The sequence below is a fragment of the Phyllobates terribilis genome, unplaced genomic scaffold (genome assembly GCF_046119375.1).
Source record: "Phyllobates terribilis strain yellow unplaced genomic scaffold, ASM4611937v1 Scaffold_11__3_contigs__length_659146591, whole genome shotgun sequence".
NCBI classification, from domain to species: Eukaryota; Metazoa; Chordata; class Amphibia; order Anura; family Dendrobatidae; genus Phyllobates; species Phyllobates terribilis.
Window position 1 is genome coordinate 5,893,355 of NW_027362771.1, and position 19,030 is coordinate 5,912,384.

General features: G+C 44.3%; 1 protein-coding gene across 4 annotated transcripts in view; it reads right to left on the reverse strand.

Moving 5' to 3' along the window:
- Window positions 1–19,030, reverse strand: part of RARS1 (arginyl-tRNA synthetase 1) — a 265,471-nt gene that overhangs the window by 191,177 nt on the left and 55,264 nt on the right. For 3 of the 4 annotated variants that reach the window (XM_073651108.1, XM_073651110.1, XM_073651109.1), the window contains 2 exons: window positions 16,984–17,172; window positions 9,309–9,417 (listed from right to left, as the gene is read on the reverse strand). In XM_073651108.1, coding sequence (XP_073507209.1) covers window positions 9,309–9,417; window positions 16,984–17,172 — 298 coding nt within the window. The remainder of the gene's footprint in view (window positions 1–9,308; window positions 9,418–16,983; window positions 17,173–19,030) is intronic. The other variant, XM_073651111.1, reaches the window with a different exon arrangement.

Genomic DNA, 19,030 nt, shown 5'->3' on the forward strand with positions numbered 1-19,030 from the left:
TGAGGGTTTTACTGTCATCTGGGTGGTCGTGGACCGTTTTAGCAAGATGTGTCACTTGGTTCCCTTCGTCAAACTGCCCTGCGCTAAAACTCTCGCTAAGGCCTTTGTCAAGGAAATTGTCAGACTTCATGGCGTTCCTACTGACATTGTTTCTGATAGAGGTCCTCAGTTCGTGGCTCGTTTTTGGCGTGCCTTTTGTGACAGGTTGGGAGCTCATTTGTCGTTCTCGTCCGGATATCATCCTGAATCTAATGGCCAGACAGAAAGGAAAAACCAGGATGTTGAGCAGTTCTTGCGTTGTTTTGTGGCAGACAATCAAGAGGGGTGGTCTGAGTTTCTGCCACTTGCTGAATTTGCTCTGAACAATCATACATCTTCTTCTGCTGGTTGTTCGCCTTTTTTTTGTTGTTCTGGGAGACATCCGTCGTTTGGGTCGTTCTCCAAGTTGGGATCTGCCGTGCCTGAGGAGGAGAATTTTTCCGGTGATTTGGAGAGAGTTTGGACGGATGTGCGTGGTAATCTTCAGGAGGCCAACAGAAAATCTAAAGACTACTTTGATAGGAAACGACAGGAGGTTTTGTTCGCTGTTGGTGACATGGTTTGGTTGTCCTCTAGGAATCTGCGGTTGAGGATTCCTTCTAAGAAATTGGGTCCCAAGTTTGTAGGGCCCTTTAAGGTGCTTCAGGTTGTCAACCAATCTGCTGTTAGGTTGGAGGTTCCTACCTCCTGGAGAATTAATCCGGTATTTCATGTCTCTCTGTTGAAAAAAGCTGTTGTATCGGATTGTGACGCCTCTGCCTCTGTTCCTCCGGTGGTGGAGGACGGGGGAATATGAAATTTCTCGCATCCTTAACTCTAGACAGTATAGAGGTAGTTTGCAGTATCTTGTGGCCTGGAAAGGTTTCGGACCCGAGGATAACTCTTGGGTGAGGTCGAATGATGTTTCCGCGTCCAGACTTATCAGAGCATTTCACAGGAGATTTCCTGATAAGCCTGGTCCTAGGGGATCCGGAGGATCCTCTTAGAAGGGGGGGTACTGTTAGAACCTTGTTCTTAGTTTTTTTCCTTTGCTGGTCACATGACCTTGTTGGCCTATTTAATCCTGCTCCGCCCCTCTGGCTTTGCTGGACTTCATTGTTTAACTACTTTCTAGCTAGCCTGTGCTCTGTATCTAACTCTGTTAGTTTGCTTGGTCTACGGACCTCTATGTTCTATATATTTTGTTTGTTCGTCTGTCTGCTACTATTTGTGTTAGGAGGTGTCCCATTTTCCTCCCAGTCCTTAGTACTTGTAGGGATTCCTTCCCCACATCTATAGGTCTCCGTACAGACTAGCTTAGGACTTTAGCAGGTCTGATCGCAGGATCAGGTCCCCTGTTACATCGTAGGGATTAAGCTGAGTTCTATCGTAGGGACAGATCTCCTCTCTTTCCTTAGCTCTGGTAGCAGAACATAACACCAGGGACAGGAAAAACACTAGAGGGTGGAAGGGGGGGCTTTTAACCTCTCTTGTTTCCTGTCACAGAAAGGATAAGGAGAACGTCCTCCATGGTGCTGTCAGAGGGACGACCTGGAAAGACGTACTTACCGGTAACGGGATTTCTCAGAGCCCATGACTGCACCACGGAGAGAGGGAATCCGCCCTTCAAGGACAGGAAACCTACAGATAAAAGGGCGGTGCCGCTCTCCCACATCAGTTGTTTACAGAGCATGAGAGGACCATTAGGTTAGTAACACAAGTAACTAATAAGTGTGCGCACCCACCCGTGAAGGGAGGGAATGTACGGGTGCCGTCATGGGCTCTGAGAAATCCCGTTACCGGTAAATAACTACGTCTTTCTCCTTCCCCCATGATGGCACCACGGAGAGAATTACAGGGAAGTGACTCTTTAGGGGGGACCACAGCTTCCAGAACCCTTCTCCAGAAAGTAAGGTCTGAAGAAGAGGTTAAGTCTAGCCGGTAGTGATTGAAGAAGGTAGCGGGAGAAGACCAGGTTGCCGCTCTATCGTAGCACAGGACTTCTCCGCCCAGGAGGCTGCCACAGCTCTTGTTGAGTGGGCCTTCAGTTTCTCCGGGTCAGCTTCCCCACGTGAGGAGTACGATAGTGTGATTGCCTCCCTTATCCATCTGACCAGCGTGCCCTTAGAAGCTTTCTTCCCCTTATGAGGGCCCTGAAAGCAAACAGAGAGCTATCCTGCCTACACTCTTCTGTCGCCTCTAGGAATCGGATTAGGCACCTTCTGACGTCTAGTGTATGCAAGACTGTCAGGCAAAAGGTATTTTTGCCCGAGTTTTTAAAAATGAGAGATGTTTTAAAAAAGGAAAAAAAAAAACCCCACCCCCTATCTGTTTGTAAGTGAAGACATAGAACTCACTTTTGCTTTTCCCCAAACCAGGAATTTTTATGACCCGCCATAAAACCTCAGTCCAGGGCAAGCGCTGGTACAAACCGGAAAATCCCTCCAAAAAAATCCCATTGTTTAATTGTACAAACGTTTTATGCCAATTTTAATCACGCACAGGTCTGACAGAAACATCTGAACCACGTTTTTTGAATGCTCACCTTTTGCCCATTACAATAGTATAACTTGCATAACTGAGGAATGACCGGGAACTGAGATAATGGATTCTGAGATTCTGAGCGTCATAGAGGTTTCATATTTAATATCTATCTTCATGAATATTGGTAACGGTCAAGATGATGTCTCCCTCTTGGATGTGGGACCCCCCCCACACCAAGATATGGAATCTGAAGGATTTTTTAGGTCTTCTGCAGCTGGGTGGGCTCGCAAAGCCGAGCCCCCTTGTAAGGTAAATAAGGGGTGTTCCCCAGAGTTTTGGCTGCTTGCTAAAAACCAGATCGGCCATTTTTCAAGCCATTCCAACCAGGGACGCAGACGCATGCACTACACGCTGCGTGAAGGAATCAAGTCTAATTTCCGGGGAGCCGTCCCCCCCACAGAATCTGAGACCATCACCTTGTGAAGCAGGTTTTGCTATTACTTATCCCTTTTATTTTAATAACTGTTTATGCATACATGTAAATTGTCTCCTTTATAATATCTTGTATATATTTTGTAAACACTGCCCCCCTTTTGGGAGTAAATCATTAATTATTTACCAGTTTCTTTCTTCTTATCCTATGTCGAGCAAACACGTTCCTCACTCGCTAATTCACGTTACCTACCAGGTACCCGATCCACCTGTTAAGCGATCGGTGGTGGCAGTATACCAGTATTTATGTGATATTGTGGTTTGAGGGTGGCTGGTCGGAGGTATATATACGTTCCTGGAAGGAACTGGTGGTATATATACGTCCTGTCACATCACGTGCCGCAATAGTCGACATAAATTAGAGCAGCGGCACCCGTGCTTATCCTCTGTCAATACCGTGTTTGACCAGCAGGATAAGGGGGCGCCAGAGAGCTGCAAGGTCTGACCCAAGAGTGGGTGTTGTTTTCATGACAAAGACCTTCTCTTTCGTGTTCCTAGGGTTAGGGCAGAAAGAAGGGAGGGTGATTTCCTGGGACCTGTGAAATCTTGGCACCACTTTTGGTAGATAAGCAGGGTCGGTTTTCAGAGTAACCCTATCCTTCAAGATTTGAGTGAAGGGGGGGCCTGCCGATAGGGCCTGAATATCACTAACCCTACGTGCGGATGTGAGAGCTACCAAGACTGCTGTTTTTAGGGACAGAATTTTTAGGGATGCTTCTGACAGAGGTTCAAAGGGGACCTTCATTAAAGGACCAAGTTTAAATCCCAGGGTGTAGTATTTCGGGATGGGATGGGTCGGGATCTAGCTGATGCTTTAATAAACCTAGATACCCATCTATCCCTAGCTAGATCAAAATTGTAGAGCGCTCCCAGGGCCGCAACTTGAACTATTAAGGTACTTGTGGCCAGGCCCTGCTCCAAACCCCTCTGTAAAAATTCCAGGATAGCTGTCAACGGAACCTCCCTACCTAACCAGGAGCCGGAGACTGACAGGAATTTCTTCCAGGTTTTCCCGTACAGTTTGGTGGTCACTGGTTTTCTACTTTCAAGTAGTGTGGTGATAAGATTTGGGGAGAAACTTTTGTCCTTCAGAAGAGCTTGAAGCCCAAGGATGGAGAACTGGACCCTGAGAAAGAAGGTCTGGAAGCTCCGGAAGAACTCATGGGTCAGAGATTGATAACCTCCTCAGCCATGAAAACCATGCCCTCTTTGGCCAAAAGGGGGCTATCAAAATTACCCTCGCAATCTCTTGCCTGACTTTCCTCACACCAGCTGGAATCAGAGAGGTCGGAGGAAAAGAGTAAGCTAAAGGGTAACTCCACGGGATCGTGAAGGCATCCACGGCTACGGAGTTCCCTTTGGGGTCTAGGGAGCAAAAAGAGCGTGGTTTTCTTGTTCCAATTGTTGGCGAACAGATCTATGGAGGGACGACCCCACATTTGTACAATCTGCCGAAAGACTGACTGACTTAACTCCCATTCGCCCTGCTTTAGCTGTGTCCGACTCAGTTGTCTGAAAAGACCCTCACGTGGTGTCCTTGTAGTGTGTGCATGAACTCCTGGAGTGCCCGCTCTACTGCTAGGAGCTCCTTCATGTGGCCCAGCACACAAAAGACCTGAGGCGGCGGGCCAAACACAAAAGACCTGAGGCGGCAGGCCCAACACAAAAGACCTGAGGCGGCAGTTTCAATACAAAAGACGTGAGGCGACAGGCTCAATACAAAAGACATGAAGCCAGACCAGAGGCAACATATTCAATACACAAGCCACGAGGAAGCAGCCATGAGGCGACAGGTTCAATACCCAAGCCACGAGGCAACAGGTTCAATACACAAACCACGCGGTAACAGGTTCAATAAACATGCCACACGGCAATAGGTTCAATACAAAAGCCACGTGGCAACAGGTTCAAATACACAAGCTATGCGGCAACAGGTTCAATATAGAAGCCATGAGGCGGCAGCCACAAGGCAACAGGTTTAATATACAAGCCATGAGGCAGCAGCCACGAGTGTACTCCGTGCCCTTCTTACTAGAGGTTGCTATAGAACACGTCACTGATTTTCATAATTCACAACTGCTCCAGCCGTGTACTCAAGACTTCTACATCCAGAGGGCAGGAAACCACATTGAAGGAGAAGTGGGAGTTGCCTTTTTTATAGTGTTCTTGGCTTCCTGTCCAGTAATAGGGGCTGTTCCCACTCTCCATGGTGCGGTCATGGATGAGGAGAAAAATGTAATCTGACTAAGAGGATGACACGGTGGAGGGCGCGGTGGGAGTGAAGAGGAGCTCAACAAAGAATTTATTGAAACCGATATGGAAATTTGATTCTTTTTTAGCTGACAGGACAGCACTTGAGCATAGCATAGCTCTCTTCTTTCCCAGAACAACTACAAAGAGAGAAGTGAGAGGCACAGCCCAAGTGCTGCCACATTTACAAAATATGGGGCTTTTAATCACTGTGATAACATCTACCTATCAAATGTCAGGAACCAATGAAATTTGTTCATTACATTTCCGGGTGCAGGCAGGAAGATATAGGCAGACACACTGAGCATGTGCCCTCCATTTTGTTTTGGGAACCGGAGGAGGAGGGCTGGGGGATGGCAGTTCAGATACCAAGGTACTGTGGGGGGCCAGGGGACACAATTTCTCTCTTATATCTGATCATGTCAGAGAAGAAATAAATTATTTTTAAATGGGACTACACTTTTGATTTAACATGATCGCCATTATTCGTTGAACAACAGTAATTGGGGACAGTAAAAAAATGGCCCTGATCATGTTCTCCAGGGTCTGAGCTACCCCTGCTATTTTCTAATGATGTGGGGCACTATTCACTTATTTGTCAGAGCCGGTAAAAAGCAGCGCTAAGGAATAATTCACCCTGACTGCCGCTGTTAAAAAGGCGTATTGGCGATCGTTTAGAGATTAAGTATACCTTTAAATCAACAACAGAATGGCTTCACCAGCAGAAGATTGACATTTTGGAATGGTCCAGCCAAAGTCCAGACCGAAATGTAATAACTTGCACAATTGGATGTGTTTAAATAAAATGTCCCTGTGCTGAGATTATCTAATGAATGTTCCCCTGTGTAATGGCCGTGTCTGACCGTGTACAGAACTTGGTCTACAGATACCACATCTCCTGGGCAGGGGGGAAGCAAAGAAGAGTATACAGACATGAGAGCAGGGGATCACAGCTGATTCTATCTGTAAGGTAAAACATTTCCCTCCCTGTTTTTAAACAATGTTTTACTTCAAAGAAAGAATCATTTGTGATCCTCTGCTGTAATGTCTGTATACTCTTTTGCTTCACCCCTGCCCAGGAGATGTTTTATAAGGTTGAAGGAAGACTAAGTCCATCTAGTTCAACTCATAGCCTAACATGTTGATCCAGAAGAAGCCAAAAAAAAACCATGTGGCAAACACCAAGCTCCACAATGTGGAAAAAAATTCCTTCCTGACTCCATACGACAATCAGACTAGTTCCCTGGATCAACGCCCTATCAAGGAATCTAGTATATATAACCTGTAATATTATACTTTTCAAGAAAGGCATCCATGCCCTTCTTAAATTTTAGTGAATCACTCATTACATCATGTGGCAGAGAGTTCCATAGTTTCACTGCTCTAAAGATTCCGCGTCTGTGGTTATTATTCTTTACTCCAGAAGTAGAAGATGCCCCCTTTCCCAGTCTCAGATGCAGATGTAGTATGATCAGACCGTGTTCCGTACACTGTTAGAAACAGCCATTGCACAGCAGATAGCAGGGGCACATACCGTATTTTTCGGACTATAAGACGCACTTTTTTCATCCAAAATTTTGGAGGAAAGTCGGGGGTGCGTCTTATAGTCCGAACATATGTTCTGTGGCTGTGGGTGGTGGGAGGGGCTGGGGGATAGCGGTAGCGGCACTGCTAAAGAAAATTAATATTACCTGCTCCCCATGCCCATGAGGGTGGAGAGCAATGAATATTCATTTTCCTTAATAGTGCACACACTGTAACCACAGAGCGGCTCCTGTTGCGCTCGGCGGTCTGTGTGCCCGCTATGAAAGCTCATGAATATTTGCTACAACCCACTCCCACAGGTTGTAGTGAATATTCATGGCCTTTAATAGTGGGCACACAGACCACCGAGCGCAACAGGTGCCGCACTGCGGCTACAGTGTGCAAGCTATTGGAGAGTGAATGGTCACTGCTTCCCACGCACACAGTCCCGGCGTGGGGAGCAGTGACTATTCAGGCACAGCACTTCACTGTGTGAGGGCGCATGGCAGGGACGCCATGAGCGGCTCACACAGTGAGAGTGTCGGCAGCAGAGCGGGACGCAGCACTGAAGGAGAGAGGAGGTGAGTATTATTTTTTTTGTGGGCAGTGTGATGGGGATCAAGGGGTGTCATGCATACCAGGAAGAGGGGTGCCATGCATGCCAGGATGGGGGATAAAGGGGTGCCCAAGCATACCAAAATGGGGGATTGGGGTGCCATGCAAACCAGGATGGGGGATGAGCGCCACGTATACCAGGATGGGGGATGAGGGCCACGTATACCAGGATGGGGAATGAGGGCCACGTATAGAAGGATGGGGGTTGAGGGCCACGTATAGAAGGGTGGGGGATGAGGGCCACGTATACCAGGATGGGGGATGAGGGCCACGTATACCAGGATGGGGGATGAGGGCCACGTATACCAGGATGGGGGATGAGGGCCACGTATACCAGGATGGGGGATGAGGGCCACGTATACCTGGATGGGGGATGAGGGCCACGTATACCTGGATGGGGATGAGGGCCACGTATACCTGGATGGGGATGAGGGCCACGTATACCTGGATGGGGATGAGGGCCACGTATACCTGGATGGGGATGAGGGCCATGTATACCTGGATGGGGATGAGGGCCAAGTATACCAGGATGGGGGATGAGGGCCACGTATACCAGGATGGGGGATGAGGGCCACGTATACCAGGATGGGGGATGAGGGCCACGTATACCTGGATGGGGATGAGGGCCACGTATACCTGGATGGGGATGAGGGCCACGTATACCTGGATGGGGATGAGGGCCACGTATACCTGGATGGGGATGAGGGCCACGTATACCTGGATGGGGATGAGGGCCAAGTATACCTGGATGGGGATGAAGGCCACGTATACCTGGATGGGGATGAGGGCCACGTATACCTGGATGGGGATGAGGGCCACGTATACCTGGATGGGGATGAGGGCCACGTATACCAGGATGGGGATGAGGGCCACATAATCCAGGATGGGGATGAGGGCCACATATACAAGGAAGGAGAGGCCATACATACCAGGATGGAGAATATTAACAGAATTGGTTGACGTTACCCCAAATACCAGTGTCAGCAGCAGACCCCCTCCCCCATGACAGTGCATCATGACCACATTTTTTGCTTACATTTTGTTTCTATTTTCCTCCTCTAAAACATAGGTGCGTCTTGTAGTCCGAAAAATACGGTATATAGGATTATCTCAGCACAGTGACATTTTATTTAAATACAATCAATTGTGGAACTTATTATTTTTCCAGGATCTATTGATTAAACTTAATTTTTGTTTGTGGGAAAACCCCTTTAAACTCTGACTACTACCCCTATGCGTTTAGAACCTGATGAAGATAAGGGTACAAGATCAAAAATGTATTTGTTCACAAAGACTAATGACTACAACTGGTTTTATTTCAGATTTCATGAGACATACTGAAGAAAACTCAATTTTTTCAACTGGTTTCCATAAAATTCCTTATGACTATGGTCATGCCAATGAAAGCCTTACTATTAGACACAGTTCCACGTCATTGTTTTTACAACTTCTACCTATAATAGTAGGGATAATTACAGTACAAAGGAGAAAGGAAAATATTAACCTTTATACTGGATCTGTTCCCAAATTAGTGCAGAATCCTTCAGAAGAACGTTAAACAAGACCTGTCACCAAGTCAAAAGCGACCAGTTTTAGCTCTTATTTTATTTCTACTGCTCTCTGGAGTATTTTGTGTTTTTTTTTGTTTTTTTTAATTGCTATATGTTTTAGTGTTCATTTAATTTTTATGGCCTTTAGCAATGGGTGGTGCTCACAGGTTAATAATTGATATGAGATTAAAGACATGCCGCCGGAGAATCCTTTAAGCCACACCCTTTGGGAAGACCTTAAAACAATAAAGTAGCCAATATCTCTGGAACTGTATGACTAACTCAGGTTAGCATTGGGAATTAAACACCAAAAATTGTACACTTTTTACATGGTGAGAGGAAGCAAATGGATCCAATAAGCAACTTTTAATTTACCTGGACCAGCAATTTCTGTTTTTTCAATCAAGTTATTTTCTGGAAGATTTCTAACAATTTTATTTGCAATTTCAAAGGGGCTCACGCTTTCACCTTTCGCCTTAAGCATCTGAAAAAAAGGGGAAAGAAAAAATAAAAAAATACACAGGTAACAATTTCCATACTTTAGATATCATGTACTTTGGTATAGAATATAGTTTATTGGTAATATGGACACCTGTTCTTCTGTCACCTTTACCTATAACACTCTGTTCTCATCCTTGGCCCGTGACAATAAAGATTTCTGTTAATGAATTTAATGCAATGAAATGCATTTTCTGATAATAAATGGTATACAACTTAAGTAGCAAACAGCACGACCTGGGCAGATAAACAACTACAGTACTACTAAGTCGGCTGGAGCAATGTGTCACAGGGCATAGACCCCAATGTGTCAGACATTTATCCTCTTTACTGGGAAGTGTTTAACAGCTTCATGTCTGGCCATAGACCTTAATTATCCGTGTGGTCTTGTTCCTACTAGTGAAGGGCAGAACCCTGGATGCTAGGGTCCGGTGGGTTCAGCCGAACATCTATTAAAAGTATGGGTACCAGAACAGTCCCTGAACCCAGACCTAATTCATCTGTGTCATCTGCGTGACAGTGGGGAAACAGGGGCACTGATAGGCGTTAACATCGTTACTGCCGGTCAGAGCGCTGCGGGATCATGCTGTCACGGGTGTGTTGCCACGAAGATCGTCACGAGTACACAGCCTGACTTCTCGCAGCTGACTTGTTGGTGCTTTGTGTTTTCTCGGCAGTGTAGGAGTTAATTCTCTCTCTCTCTGGGCTAGCTGAGGTCCAGCCTCGCCCAGCTGCAATCAATGCTTCTTTAGTGAGACTCCTTTATATTCCTGCAGGTCTGTTTGGGAGGTGTCGGTGAAAGCTTTTCATTCAGACTTACAGAGCGGATCGTGGTGTTTGGAGTTGCTGAGATAAGTGTATTTGGAAGTGTTTTTTCCCTTTCCTCGCTTTATCATTTATCTCCTTTCCCGTTGGTGTTCCCTCTGTTGTAGTTGTGTAGAAGTTGTATGCAAGGTGGTTTTGGTTTTTCCCTTGTACTGTCTCGTTCGTCTAAATACTGTGTGTGGGCATATTATTTCTGGTTCCCAATTGTTGTGATCGGGGTCCTTCTCAGGACTAGATTACTTAGGTGCAGGGATCCTCAGGAGGTAGGGGTTACGCTGGCGGCCTGGACCTCTGTACCTTTAACAGTACCTCCAGGGTGAGGGATTAGTCAGGGCCCCAGCTTAGGGTCAGCTTAGGCCCCCTACCTCCAGTATTCTGTGACAGTGTGACACATGCAGTCTGATGTCAGCGTGATCCCGCAGCTGTCACTGCGACCTGTGTTAAAAAGTGCCAAGTGCAGCTCATATTGTCACCTGTTCTCCCTGAGATCAGCACGGCCAGACGACAATGATGGGAGTTTTAGTCAGCACTCGTGGGCTCCTGCCAATTATTCATAACCAGCAGAGGAAAAGCCCCCCACTGGGGGCTATTACTAGCCAGGTAAAGGGCCCATTAGCCCAAAATGTTCCCTTGCTATTAATAACAGCTCACAGATGTTTGATTAGCGTTAAATGACTAGTTTACATTAAACAACCATATGTCTCACCGGTCCAACATGATGAAATACTCCATAGTGTCCCACGACGATATGGATCAGTTGTAGAACAGTCACATCAGCAGTCACTAATAGAAAAACTGACCAGCACCTCCTGGATTGTGTGAACAGGTGCCAGCTAAGACAACAGTTCTAAAAAATATATAGCAACACTCTAGATTGCTAGAATGGTAAATTTAGACATTTGGAACTGCATTACTGCCATGAAAAATAGATAAGTGCTACATTACGTACATGTGGAATTTTGGAAAAATGGAACCGCAGTATTGCTCTAGAAACATTTACAGTAGAAGGAACGTACTTGGCACATAAATTGGCCAATATATATGAGCCCAACAGCGAACCTCATAGCATACCTTGTTGTTGTGTCCGTGTTCTGATAAAAAAAAAATTCTGTCCTGATGAAAAAACTCTCTTTGTTTTAATTAACTGATTCCTTCCTACCCCATAAATTGTAGGCTTTTTAGTCCAAGAGAGGTTTTTCATCAGGACAGGAATTTTTTTTTATCAGGACAGGGACCCAACAACAAGGTACACTTTGCCATTAGCTGTTGGGCTTCTATACATTGGCCAATTTATCTGCCAAGTACTTCTACTGTAAATTTTTCTAGAGCAATATTGTGGTTCCATTTTTCCAAAATTCCACATATACATAATGTAGCAGCTATCTATTTTTCATGGCAGTAATGCAGTTCCAATTGTCTAAATTTACCATTCTAGCAGACTAGAGTGCAGCTATATATTTTTTACATCAGCAGTTACTGATGTGACTGCTCTACATGACGGCGGGCTACTGTCACGGATGTGTCAGGGTAGACTGACAGTCATAAGGTGTCCGGCTGTAGAAGGACGCTGCCTTTAGCCTTACAAACATCTCCATGATCCTTTCATTTCTCGCTCTTTAGGACCCAATGGTGATCCTCACCTTGCTTGGGGATTATACCTTTCCCTTTAGGACCCTGTGTTATCCTCATCTTTCTGCTCTTAATCAGCACTTCCTTCTTGTGTCCTTAAATACACTCAGGTCATCAGAGAGTTGCTGGTGATCGCGTGCTATACCCATCAGGCCTGGGATTCTAGTAGTCGACTAGAATTACTTTGAAGTTTCTTCATGGGTTGTTACCGTGCTTTTTCCAGTGTCATCTTAGAGCTAAGTGTATTCCCCTGTTTGTTTCCCCTGTGTGTTCTTTAGTTCATAGTGGGCATGACTGAGAGCTCACCCATCTCAATCCCTTTGTAGAGCCTAGCCTTAGGGTCAGGTTTCCTGCTCAGCGATAGGTGCAGAACCTATTTAGGGTCTATAAAGGAGTCAAGGTTTTTCTTTAGTTCTGTCAGGGGTCTCCATTTCTCGGAGGAAGTCCGTGTTTGGGGTCCGTGCCCGAACATTAGGTGTTAGGTACAGACCCAAAACTTTACTGTTTGTCTTCGCCCATCTCTAGTTCCTATTCTATAATTATGTTCCAAAACATCATTGTATAACAGCATAGATACATTTGATTGCGTAGCTGCGAGAGCAGGGATCCGGCTGTCTACACAGAAAAGGCACAGACAGTTTATTACCGTCTGTGCCTTCTCCATCACTGTATACACAATAATAGGAATTACTAACGGCATTTCCTCCACCACACACAGTGGTCATGTTATAGTGAGAGCTGTATATAGGGAGGGAATAGGAGCTGACAAGTCATTGGAGACCCATATAGCTCTGCTATGCAGCCAGAAGAATGCATTTTCCTTGTAATTGGGGCTAATATAAGGGAAATAAGATGAAAAAAATATTTAATATTTTAATGTCCCCCAAAGGCCTTTACGTGTAAAATAAATGAATACCAAAAATGTTAAACAGGTAGAAATATATATGAAATTAAATAAAAATGCCACTGTCAATAGAAATTTCTAACTCTTGTAATAAAGAAAAAAAATGTGTTCGATATATAAAATCATTTGTTACACAATGGGTAACAAATTATTAAATGCATTTTTTAACTTCTTTGTAGTAATAAAAAAAAAAAAAAAATTAATGGGAAAAACATTTCCTTTATTCTTCCCACTGATATACGTATATTAGCAAAGCAAAACATAATAAAAAGAGAATAACAGTGCTATAAAAATTAAAGTGCACCTGTCAGCAGGATTGTGCTCAGTAAACTACAATGTCAGGTGGGCGACATTACAATAATTAAAATAACACCTTGGTTGATGAAATCCGTCCTGTGGTTCTTGTGTAATCTTTACATTCAGTTTGGAGATAATGATATGCTCGTGCTTCGGGGTGGGCTCTATCTGGTGCTCTGGTTATGTATTCATCTGTATGCTCTTATAACAGATCACTGTGCCTTCACTGACCGGCCTCCTACTTTACATAATGCATCTAGTGGTGCAGGGCTAGGTAAAATAGGAGGCAAATCAGTGAAGGCACAGTGACCTGCCATAATAGCAGATAGTTGAATAGGCAAGCAGAGCACCATATAGAGCCCACTCCGAAGCACGAGCATATCATTATCTCCAAACTGAAAGTAAAGATTATACAAGAACCACAGCACAAATTTAATCAACCAAGGTATCACTTTAATCAGTGTAATGTCGCCCACCTGTCAGTGTATGTGGTTTACTGAGTACAACCGTGCTGACAGATGCGCTTTAAGCCTCATGCATCACAAAAGAAGGTATGCAAAAATTACTGGAATATCCAAATGAAAACTTTTTTTTTTTTAAAGTCTTTAACCCCTTTGCCCCCGAGGGTTAATGACCAGGCCAATTTTTACAATTCTGACCACTGTCACTTTATGAGGTAATTACTCTGGAACGCTTCAACGGATCACCCTGATTCTGAGATTGTTTTTTGGTGACATAAGTACTTCATGATTGTGGTAAAATTTCTTCGATATCACTTGCGTTTATTTGTGGAAAAAACGGAAATTTGATGAAAATTTTGAAAATTTAGCAATTTTTAAAATTTGAATTTTTATGCCCTTAAATCAGAGAGATATGTCACACAAAATAGTTAATAAATAACATTTCCCACATGTCTACTTTACATCAGCACAATTTTGGAACCAAATTTTTTTTTTGCTAGGGAGCTATAAGGGTTAAAAGTTGACCAGCGATTTCTCATTTTTCCAACAAAATTTACAAAACCATTTTTTTAGGGACCACATCACATTTGAAGTCACTTTGAGAGGTCTTTATGACAGAAAATACCCAAAAGTAACACCATTCTAAAAACTGCACCCCTCAAGGTGCTCAGAACCACATTCAAGAACTTTATTAACCCTTCAGGTGCTTCACAGAAATTTTTGGAATGTGGAAGAAAAAAGTGAACATTTAACTTTTTCACAAAAATGTTACTTTAGACCTAATTTTTTTTATTTTCGCAGGGATAACAAAAAAAAATGGACCCCAAAATGTGTTGTGCAATTTCCCCTGGGCACGCAAATACCCCATATGTGGGGAAAAACCACTGTTTGGGCGCACGGCAGGGCTCAGAAGGGAAGGAGCGCCATTTGACTTTTTGATTGTAAAATTTGCTTGAATAATTAGCGGACACCATGTTGCGTTTAGAGACCCCCCTGATGTGCCTAAACAGTGGAAACCCCCCACAAGTGACCCCATTTTGGAAACTAGACCCCCCAATGCACCTATCTAGATGCATAGTGAGCACTTGGAACCCCTAGGTGCTTCACAAATTGATTCGTAAAAATGAAAAAGTTTTTTTTTTTTCACTTTTTCATTTTTACTAATCAATTTGTGAAGCACCTGAGGGTTCCAAGTGCTCACTATGCATCTAGATAGGTGCCTTGGGGGGTCTAGTTTCCAAAATGGGGTCACTTGTGGGGGAGTGCCAATGTTTAGGCACACAGGGGCTCTCCAAACGCAACATGGTGTCCGCTAACAATTTGAGCCGATTTTCCATTCAATCTGTTAGCGGACACCATGTCGCGTTTGGAGAGCCCCCGATGTGCCTAAACCCCACAAGTGACCCCATTTTGGAAACTATACCCCTCAAGGATTTTATTAAGGGGTAGAGTGAACATTTTGAACCCAGAGGTACGACACAGAATTTGATAACATTAGGTCATCATATTGAATAAGTTGTCATTACTCTTGAGCGCAAGTGCTCGCTACTTGAGTTTGCATCGGGTACTCAGGTATGCACCCTGTATCACGGGTGCTCAAGTGAAATGCTCGAGTCCCCGCCCGCATGTTTCACGGTTATAAGACACCCCAAAAAAACATGCGGGGATCGCTCGTGCATGGCAGGCAATCCCCGCGAGGTTTTTTTGGCCGCAAAGCATATGGGGCGGAGACTCGAGCACCCGCGATACTCAGTGCATACCCGAGCACCCGATGCAAACTCAAGTAGCGAGCACTTGCGTTCAACAGTAGTTGCCATATTGACATCTTTTTTTTTTTTTTTTAACTTTTGAAGAAAAAAAAAACAACCCTAACATTAGCACAACCCCAACCCCAGCCCTAACATTTATTTTTTACGCCGTTCCTCGTGCAGTATAAGTGATGAGATTACTTTATTCTTCGGGTCGGTGCGATTACAGCGATACCAGAATCATATCGGGTTTTTATGATTGACAGCTGTCACACACTAAAAGACACATATTTTGTAAAATCTAGTTTTTGCATCGCCATATTTTGAGAGCTATAATTTTCCAGATTTTGGCAGACAGTCATGTGACTGCTTGTTTTTTGCGGGATGAGTTGACGTTGTTATTGGTGCCATTTTCAGGCACGTGACATTTTTTGATCGCTTTCTATTCCGATTTTTAGGAGGCAGAATAAACAAAAAACAACAATTCAGGAATTGTTTTTTTTTTTTTTTTTTATTCTGCTCCGGTTGTGGTAAAATTGATAAGGTAGCTTTATTCTTCGGGTCAGTACGTTTACAGCGGTACCACATTTATATCATTTTTTATGTTTTGGCGCTTTTACACAATAAAAGCAATTTTATAGAAAAAATTATTTTTTGCATCGCTTTATTCTGAGAGCTATAACTTTTTGATTTTTCGGATGACGGAGCTGTATGGCGGCTTGCTTTTTGCGGGACGAGATGACGTTTTCAGCAATGCCATTTTTATTTATATTCGTCCTTTTGATCGCGTGTTATTCCATTTTTTGTTTGGCGGTATGATGATAAAGCATTGTTTTTTGCTTTGTTTTTTTTTTTACCGTGTTCACTGAAGGGGTTAACTAGTGGAACAGTTTTTCTAGGTCAGGTCGTTACGGAAGCGGCGATACCAAATGTGTACTTTTATTGTTTGTTTGTTTTTTTCATAATAATATTTATTGATGGGTACAATAGATTTTTATTTTTAGTGGATTATTTTTTTTATTTTTTAATATTATTACAATTTTTTTTTTTTTTTTTCACTTTCTGGGAGTTTTTTTTACTTTATTTTTTACTTTATTTTTTACTTTGTCCCACTATGGGACTTTCACTTTTTTTTATTCTGATCGCCTGCATGGCACAGGAATGCAGCACCATCCCTGTGCCATGCGGGCTGTCAGCGCTGGACAGGGAGAAGATAGTTTGGAGATGCACTGCGCATGTCCAAACAATCTTGCTGCTGTCTGGTGACCCGGATGTTATCATGACGACATCGGGTCGTCATGGCAACACCCGGGAAGCCGTGGCAGACAGCGCTGGAGGCCGGAAGAGGAGGTGAGTATACCGATCACCTCCTCTTAGCCATCGCAATGCTGCGATTAAATGGCCCACTAAAATACATAAAGTTATCTACTTCGGATGCCGTAAGGTATGTCTAAGTATTATAAATCTGAGTTACTACAAATTATGTACTACTCCTTGGCTAAAAATACTCTTCTTAGCATTTTTGAGGAGTATTTTACCATTCTGTAAAAAAATGTAGCAAGACCCATGCAGCAAGATTAACCTTTGTTAGTTGATCAACTTGTGTGAGAGGAAATCCCTGTTCAATTAATAATATTCATATAGCATTACACAAGTCAGATACAGATTCATACATACATGAAGTTTACCTGGGTCATTGCCATTGCGCTATTGCACTGGTAGTCACCAAATTTAGGCTGCTGACTTGGAGTGACTGCCAATGGTGCATTTACCAATTCAGGATACGATGCTCTAATAGCCCTGCCAAATATCTCCTGAAGCTGGACATTGATGTTAATCATGCTTTTTACCGATCTGTTTTTCTCTTCCTGAAGACTCTAAAAAAAAACAAAAAAAAAACCAGAATATATTGTAAAGTCTCAAAAAACAAGGAATAAGGATATTCTGTAAGTTTTAACACACAATGTGCAATCTGGTTGCAAAGCAGATGTAAAATACTAAATTGTCTAACAGGGTGCCTGGCGTCCTGTGTGGCCAGAAGAGTCTCAATACAAAATCAATAAATGGTAAAAGTAATGTCACGAAGGATGGACTACTCAAACTTCTGATGGTAGCTGCCTCATATGTCAAGTCAGGGAGACATGGCTGCATTGGTCTTACTTTAAAACAGGCCTCTTTCTCTCGGGGATTAATTTGAACCCTTAAAGCGCTCCTGTCAGCAGGATTATGCTCAGTAAACTACATACACTGTTAGGTGGATGACATTACACTGATTAAAATGATAACTTAGTTAATGAAATCCGTCCTGTGGTTCTTGTGTAATCTTCACTTTCAGTTTGGAGATAATGATATGCTCGTGCTTCGGGTTGGGCTCTATCGGGTGCTCTGCCTACATATTCATCTGTATGCTCTTATAACAGCTCACTGTGCCTTCACTGACCTGCCTCCTATTTTACCTAATGTATAGTAGTGCGGGGCTAGGTAAAATAGGAGGCAGGTCACTGAACGATCAGTGAATTGTCATAAGAGCATACAGATGAATATGTAAGCAGAGCACCAGATAGAGCCCACCCCAGAGGCGTGTCTAGGCACTGAAGGAGCAAGACACACATATGAGAGTTCTCTGCCTTGCTGCTTAAAATCCCTCTAAATCACGGGATTTTACTCACCATCCAGCATCCTATATCCTTTTAAAAGGATCTTTTAGATTGTATGACCCTGAGACGTTGTCTCCTGGAGCCAATTTGTCTCATTTCAGCTCAAGGCCTAATCGGGGCCTACATGTAGGCCCAAAGCCTCGGCCTAGATTTTTTCTCCACCGCACACCCGGCCTTTCCGGTGCAGGGATCCTGCCACGGAGACCACCCGGGCCCTGAGAACGTACCCGGAGCAGCTTGGTCTTGAAAGACCTGCAGACCAGAACACCGGACCCAAGCCACACAGCGCTTACCTGATCTGTAGCCTGGCACTGCAAGATCCGCCCGCCGGAGCCGCTGCATCGTTTGTCCCGGATCACAGCGAGGTGAGGTCCGGTTCCTGCGGTCTGCTCCCTCACGCGCCGGCTGGTGCTGGTGTTCGGCGATTCCCTGGAGGCCGCGCGCTGCATGCTGCACGCGGCACTGTCTCTCTCACACACCGGACCGCTGGACACCTGGAGACGGCTAGAGAAAGGGGAGTCCAGAGACTGTCCTGCCCTGGAGACGTGGCGTGACCGCAGACCCTCCGGGACCACGGTGAGTGGTGGTGGACCCTGACGCTGCAAGGCAGGGAGATTGGGTCTGAGGATGCGGCAGCCATTTTTTGGACGCTCCGGGGGTTCTACACACATCCCCCCACCCCTTTCCATCATAGTGAAAGACTTGCTCCTCGCTCCTGTTCCTTACAGCTACAACCCCCCCCCCCCCCCACACCCATTCCCCCTCCTATTCTTTGTAAAGAGAATCCAGAGAAATTTAAGCCACCCAGATTCTTGAGACTGTGGGATGAAGAGGGTGCTCAACATTTGATACTAATATCTCTTTATTTTTGATACAATCCTCAAAGCAAGGTGATAACTAACATCAGCACCTACCCCCACACCCCCCTTATCCCAATAGCTTTGATACCAATGTAAAACTACACACTGATCACTACTACAAGTTAAGGTGAAAAAGCAAAGAGATAAATCTCATAACTAGGCTGTGGATGCCATCTAGTGGATAAAGGAAAGAACTGTATTTCATGACCACTCAATAG